Source organism: Triticum urartu, chromosome 4A, assembly GCF_056163025.1.
Source record: "Triticum urartu cultivar PI428250 chromosome 4A, HENAU_Tu73, whole genome shotgun sequence".
Classification (NCBI taxonomy): domain Eukaryota; kingdom Viridiplantae; phylum Streptophyta; class Magnoliopsida; order Poales; family Poaceae; genus Triticum; species Triticum urartu.
In genome coordinates, this window is record NC_141876.1 from 580,408,578 (window position 1) to 580,415,884 (window position 7,307).

The 7,307-nt window shown below is 49.3% G+C and overlaps 1 protein-coding gene across 1 annotated transcript; it reads right to left on the reverse strand.

Annotated features, from left to right (window-relative positions):
• Positions 1-5,303: 5,303 nt before the first annotated feature.
• On the reverse strand, positions 5,304-6,307 carry LOC125554314 (uncharacterized). The gene has a single exon (XM_048717893.2). It carries the CDS (start codon positions 5,991-5,993, stop codon positions 5,595-5,597), a length of 399 nt encoding a protein of 132 aa, XP_048573850.1. The 5' UTR covers positions 5,994-6,307; the 3' UTR covers positions 5,304-5,594.
• Between the last annotated feature and the right edge of the window lie 1,000 nt (positions 6,308-7,307).

The window sequence follows — 7,307 nt, forward strand, 5'->3', positions numbered from 1 at the left end:
GATAGTTTTATCTTTTGTGGACTGTCGTGTCAGTGTATGGGTCACTGTTATCCTTTTTGTTTGCCATCTTGACTCTGTATGCTTGGTCTGCAGTGACTTGTTGTTGTTAAAGTGGACAAGTGTTGGGGAAAACGGTAAATTAGAACCTGTGGTGCTAGTGACATGCTGGAGTATTTTCGTAATAATCTCCTAAAAACCTGTGTTGGATCAAAAGTGTTTTTCTGCACTCTCCTAAGAACCTATAGATGTTCATTTAGCTGTCCATAAGGTTGCACTGGTTGGGTTGGTGTACATGATGCAGTCGCGGCGTGGGTGCTGCTGTGTATCGCTACTTTTTTTTTCTAGGCAAAGCTGTGCGTCGCCCGCGTCTGCCTCGTGCACGATGGGCCTGCCCAGCCAGATGGTTCACCTTGTTTTGTTTCGTTTTTCTCATTTCTTTTTTCAGTCAATTTATTTTATAGTTAAAAAGATAGCGAAAATAAAAACAAAAGGTAATGAATTCAAAAAAGGTTTCGCCTGTATTCGAACAATGTTCGCAGAAATTTCATGACATTCAAAAAAATCATGAATTCAAAAAAATGTTTGCGCATTCAAAAAATGTTTGAGAATACAAAAAAGTTTGAGAATTCAGAAAAAAAAAGTTCATGAGATGTTCAAGCTTGCGCAAATTCAACTCGGAATGAGCTTGTCCTGTCATCCGCAAACTGGCGTACAAACGGAGTGTGTCAACCAGTGTCTAGAGACATATCTACATTGCTCGGTGCGTGCCTGCCCAAAAGACGGGTACAAGTGGTCGTGATATCATACCAACTTTCACTCTGCCTTGGGCCGGACACCTTATAAGAGCACCATACCGGACCTGGCTGCTTGCTTCCAGGAACGAGAAGTTATACGGGAACTCCTATAACAACAACTCAAGCAAACTCAAGATCGAATGAAAAACAGGCAGACAAGCAACACACGGGTCGAGAATTCGAGGTGGGCGACACAGTTCTCCCACAACTGCAACCGTTTATCCAATCTTCAGCGGCCCAGCGGATATTCGGATCATCGCGCGTGTCGGCAAAGTGGTGTACAAGCTCCAACTCCCCCAAGGCAGTAAGATCCATTCGGTGATCCACGTCTCACATCTCAAGAGGGCGATTGTCATTGAGGTTTAGGTGGAGAAGGAGCTACCTCCAACACTTTCCATCAACACTGGCTGTTGGGGAAAACCAACCTAGAAGGGGGATGTTAGCACTACTACGGCAAGGCCAATAACCAAGGGGACCTAGGACCAAACAGGGCCACTTGACGGTGATAAGGACTACCAGAAGACTAAAGCCGTGGCACCAACGTGTTCCACTCGTCGAGTACTTAAGCGAGCAGAGTGTGTTGCGTGGAGGCAACGTGGATTGTTGTGATGCTAAACAGTAGTTGACCTCGTTGGCAAACTTTTCTCCTCTATCAACCAACCATTTCCCTTCCTCCTCAGGTCCGCTCCTTCCAGATCTATCGTGTGAGGGAGAGACGAGACCCGTTACGAAGGGTGTCGCGGGCGTCCGCACTGACGCAAACTCAGTGAAAGTGGGTCACGGGCGGACAAAAAAACAAACACTCATTCGTCTTTTTTGTTCGCGCGGACCAAAAAGTGAGGGTGGAATAATGGATCTGTGCGTTGGAGTTGGCCTTATCTCGCCAACCGGCCGGGGTCAAAGGACTTGCTTGGAGTGATTTGTGGAAGCCCAGAAAGACACGAGAAATAGTGCAGTCCCGTGCAGCGAGCCCATTTCCCCACACGTTCCTGCCCAGACATATACGACTACCTCTAGGCTCTAGCCGATGCCAGCATTTTACAACTTGTAATAATTCAAATAAAGCAGCTGGCTCACCTCAAAGTGAGATGTGTGTCTCTCTGAGGCCGATAATTTCAAACTGACACGCTGCTTTCTCTTCCGTGCCTCAAAGGAGTAATCATGCCAGCTTTACGACCCTTTGGTTCAAAAAAATTGTCTGTTTGGTTCCGCAGAACAGAGTGCGATGACAACGAGGTAGCTGAGCGGCCCTTCCAAACTAAAGCACGCCCCAGTAAGTTGTACTCATACACCATGACCACGTACACTACACCCTAGGCTGATCAGTGCAGTGGACGGAGTTGCCGATTATTTTGGAGTGTGACAGTCAGGGCCGGCCCTGGGTAAGGGCAAGAAGTGCGACGCCCTAGGGCCCCACCTGATGAGGGGCCCCAACCTGTGTGGTACGTATGCTATACATCCCATCGTTTTATTGTTCAGCCAATCATTTCTTCAAGTAGAGTTCTTTCATCGATCTAACCAAGGGGCTAACGCCACAGCCGCTGTTTCTTCTCCCCGCGTCTGTCTTCTCGTTCTCCGTTCCGCTCCACTTCCGAAGCACCTAGCAATGATTATGACCGGTTCCGTTGATCACCCTTAAATTTTTCATCACTACTACTCGTACCTTATGAATTTCTCATTATTTTTCTGCAGCACACCTATAAGTACGTCCCATCCTATGAGCAGCCGCAGGGGGTAGGCCAGGCGAACCACATCAATTATGTTTGCTTTGTAACTAGGATGGACACGGCCTCAAAAAGTTCTAGTAACTTTTCAGTCTGTTTTCCATTTGATTTTTGTACTCAATTATGTAATTTTAGTTCACTAGTTGGTCTTCTCTTTCTATACAGGTTTCTCAAACACGAAATTGAGGATGGAGCGAGGTTGAAGATGTTTGGAATTGGCTAGTTCAATTTCTACTTTTCTCCTCCAACGATTCAGCTGTCCCCCCTCCTTTCCTGCAGTATACGTATAACCTAAAAAGCTCTGTTGGTTGTTTGCTAAAATTTACCATGTCCCAGGTGTATTATGAGATCATATTTGCCAATGAATTCTTGGTACTGTTGTTTAGTTAGATGTTTGAAGTCTGATAAACTTTTGTGATGATATATATCAGTATGAATGAAATTATTGACTATGTCTTTCTTTATGGGGCCCACTTTTGAAGCTCGCCCCGGGCCTCGGAAAAGTTAGGACCGGCCCTGGTGACAGTATGCAGGCCGTGCAGATGATCAAGGCAAAAGGACCGGATCGTTCCCAGCATGCGATGGTGGTCTCAAAAGTAAAGAGTCTTATGGGTACAAGGGAGTGTTGTGTTACTCACATCTCTAAAGAGCAAAATAATGTTAGTCATATGTTAGCAAACTTCGGTCGAACGGAGAACCGTACTGTGGTCTGGCTCCGCTCTGGACCTGCTAATGTCCCTAGTCTGTGTAGGGATGAATTCGTGTGCTCGTGAGTAATACAATCCTTTTACCCCGAAAAAAAAATCATTTCCTTCTCACACACTGGCATACACACAAGTCACAAGACGAGAGCCATCAGGGCATGTACAATGGTTGATAAGATAGTCTTATCTTAAGTCTTGCATGTAATTTAGAGATGACAAAAAAGTATGTCTACAATGGGTTATATTTTAGCCTTATCTTCAATAACTAGCAATTCCTTAAAACATGGTGAGACAAATTGTGCTAAGAGATCATCTCTTGTTTTATCTTAAATAAAAGAAGACAAACCTTTTTTTACGAGTTCTCTCTCCTCCACTTCATCATTTATCCTACGTGGCACTCCTAAGATAGCACCATTGTACATGCCCTCACGTCAAGCAACAGAAAAAAAACCGGAAGAAACGTCCGAGGCTACTGAGCCAACCGCTCCATCATGTCTTGATAATTTTTCGGCTGTGCATGCATGCATGGCATGGCACCAGAGGAGCAATCATGCATATCTGATTAAGCGGATCACGCACAGAAATATCACGAGCGGGGCATCGGATAATGGACGCAGTCGACGGATGGGGACTACGGTGCGCACGCACGGCTTTAATATACGGTTGCAGGCCCGGCCGACGTGATTACGCCGGCGATCGACTGGGATTGTTACTAGTTATTAATCTTGGCGTGTGGGATAGGGCAATCATGCGCGTGCGCCGTGACAGTGACCGAACCCGACGACCCTGGGGTCGCATCGCAACGTGGAGTGCTCAAGTGCTCTGCACTCATCGGTAGTGTACTAGTGTACTTGAGATTTACGAAATCATCGTAGACGCCTCGTTGTTGACGGGAATGTCTCCTTTCATTGAAAGCGCATCGCCGGAAATCCTGAAATAAATTCAAGAATAATGCGAGCATCAGAATTTAAACCATGGTGGGTTGGGATACCACTGTCCACCTAACCAACTCAATCACAGGTTGATTCGCTAATTAAATGGCTTCACGGATAAGAAATACCCAGAGCAATTTGAATGTTGTATTTGTAGTACCTGTCAGTTAGTATACTGTACCCCTATATTGAATTTGGAGTATCTTGGGTCAGTTAGTCGAATTATTTTCCGGCCGGTACACCGGCAGTACTACCACGCACGGTATGACGGTCATAAATCCGTTTGGGCGCGACGACGGCATCGGCATGCAGCGGACATGCGCTCTTCGTGCATCGTACTGTACCGGAGGAACCCATCATGGCGGTCGATGGCACGCACCCGCGCTGCACACGCAGCAGTAAATAATGGCATCCATGTGTGTAACTGTAATAAAAACTTCACGACGACCACCAAGACGTGAGGAAATTGCCAAAATTCAGCTTGGCCGGCCTTGGGATGCATTGGCTCGCACCGAAAATCGTCAAAAATTCAGCTTGGGCGGCCGTGGGAGAAAGTCAGAGGGCATCACCCGTCGTCGTCATGGACTGGAAAGGGACACAGGCAAAGAGAAAAGAGAGACAGAGGCTGCCACTGCATTGGCAATTTGGCATCCTCCTCTTGCTCCTGCCGTGCGTGCCTTTTGACCGCGACATGCACTTGAAATAAAGCCGGGCTGGTTCACGGTGTGGCTCGCCTCGCCACACATTCTCACCCACTTCAAAACTGACCCGAGACTTTGGAGAATCTTCCCTTCTTTCTTTTGGTCTTTTGGACTGGGTCCCTGCCCGGACCGCCTCGCAACGGGACACCACACGTCTTTCTCCACCTCATCTTGTTTGCATGATCAACACACACACACAGAAAGAGACAAATATTATTGTTACACTCTGTTTTTCTTGATGAAAAATGTGCCATCTGTGTCTTGACTGACAGACAAAAACTGTGATTGGGTTCCCTGAATTGCAAATTTGCACGCATGACAGCACTGTATGTCTGTATTTCTGTTTTCTGCTATGTTCTGTTTACATTTATCAAAGCAATCAATCACATACGGAGGTAAGAAATGAGCAGAGACGCAAGCCAAACACCACAGCAAGAACAGAGAAGGCTTCAGATAGATACACAGTTAACTCATTCAGAGTAATTAGACACCAAAAAGAAGGAAAAAACATCCACACACAACCAATCCCACTTGAGCAACAGCTGCCCTGTTTACTTAATCATCCTCCATCTCTCTCTAGTCTAGTCAAACAGCGAGCACAGCAGGCGACGACGAACACTCCATGGAGCCGGAGCAGAAGCCGCCGCTCGCTACCATTCACCGGCTAATTGTTTCACCTAAGCAATCAAGAGCTTAACTTGGAAGCCAGCAAGTGCGCTGACGCGTTGGCCTTCTATGGCTACCAGAAGCAGACGGACGCGGAGTTGGCGGCGGCCGCCGGCGCCTTTCCGCGGGGGATGCGGCCGTACCGGAACCCGTGGACGCCGGCACGGCGCGGGGAGGAGCGGCGGCGGAGCGCGGGCGCGGCCCAGCCGAAGCAGAGGCGGATGCGCGCCCGGAGGCGACGGAGCCCCTTGGCGGCGGCGCGGCGCAGGCGCCGCGCCCCGGCCCAGACGACGCGGCGCGTGCGCGCGCGCGGCGAGACCTCGGCGTCGCGGGAGAAGTGGTAGCTTCGTAGGAACAGCTGCCGTCGCTCCACCTGCCGCTCCCACTGCGCCATGTACTCCAGGTACGGCCACGCCGTCGTGGCCATGGTCTTCTCCCCCGCCGACGCCGGCGAGGCCGCTTGCACAGACATGGGCGCGGAGAGGCAGGTTATTGGCTCCTGGCTGGCTGGCTCTGCTCGGGCTCTGGGTCTCTTGGTGGTGGAGGCAAGAAGGTGGTAGAAGAAGGTGATTAAGCGCGTGCGTGAGGAGGACGAGTAGCGGTAGCGGCGGGTTGCGTGGAGATCTGAGGAGGGGTACGGCGAGACGGAGTACTTATAGGGAGGGAGCGGCGGCGGCTGGAGGATGAGGGGCTGCCGGCGCTGGCCGCAGGCAGCTTCGGGGGGAAGGGAGCGGAGAGGAGAAGGGAGATGGTTGGAGTGGGAGCGGGCGGGTGGCCCGTTTTATGCTAACCTTGGACGTTTTGCCTGCGCTTGGCGGGCTAATTTACTTTACTTTTCTTCGACAATATCATACACTTTGTGCTTGATTGGAAAATGACACTGCCATTTGTAGCTTCCTTCTAGTCTCTACCACAATTTCTTAGTATCAGACACTTTCACTTTGGCACTGATCTAATTTGAGTACTACCAGAGCATGGCCATCGGCCCATGGCATGTGTCAGTGCAGATTTCCATTCCAAAAACTATTGCATGTTGCGATGTACTACTGGGATTAAGGCGGGACCGGTGAGCCATTTGGTGTGCCTTTTCTCCTCTTGTGACCGTTGGATGGGCCGGCCAGGCAGGCTTTAGACATTTTTTGCACTTATTTACTGTTTCGCCTCTGTGCATGTTTAAAGACTGAAGCTAGCGCGTGAACGCATGCTGAAACTGTCCAGCAGACCGTGCGTGTCAATCCCAACATAAATGGAACATAGATTTAGATTCTACTACTAGTAGAATGGGAGGAGGAAACGCCATTGGTGTGTGGACAAGCCAAGCTCTGGCTTCGTATGACCTTCTGCTTTCTTAAGAAAACATAAGCACTGGGTTCGTACGTGGTTGCGTCCCGTTGCGCAGTTAATTAACTCTAACGAGGATGGTCAACGGAAGTCATTATGTCAGGGTCGGCAGGACGGACGAGCGGTGCCCGTCCACAAGGTTTGAACGCGTGCGTGTCAGTCCTAGAGCTGCTGGTCAGTTCTCGGGCGAGTTCTTAGGCTGGATTTGAAGGTTCCCGATGGATGGCTTTGTAACCAAACCAAACCACGGCCGGAGTGGCAGCTCCGACTGACTGACGTCCTGCATGCCCGAAGCCTGAAATTGGCACGTGTAATAAGTAAAACGAAATATGTATATGGTAACCGTGTGCCAGATTGCAAAACTGCCACACGTCTTCCGATCTCCTTCCTTTTCCGCACGTCCTCCCCGACCTCCTTCGATTTCTTTCCTTTCTTGCACGCCTCC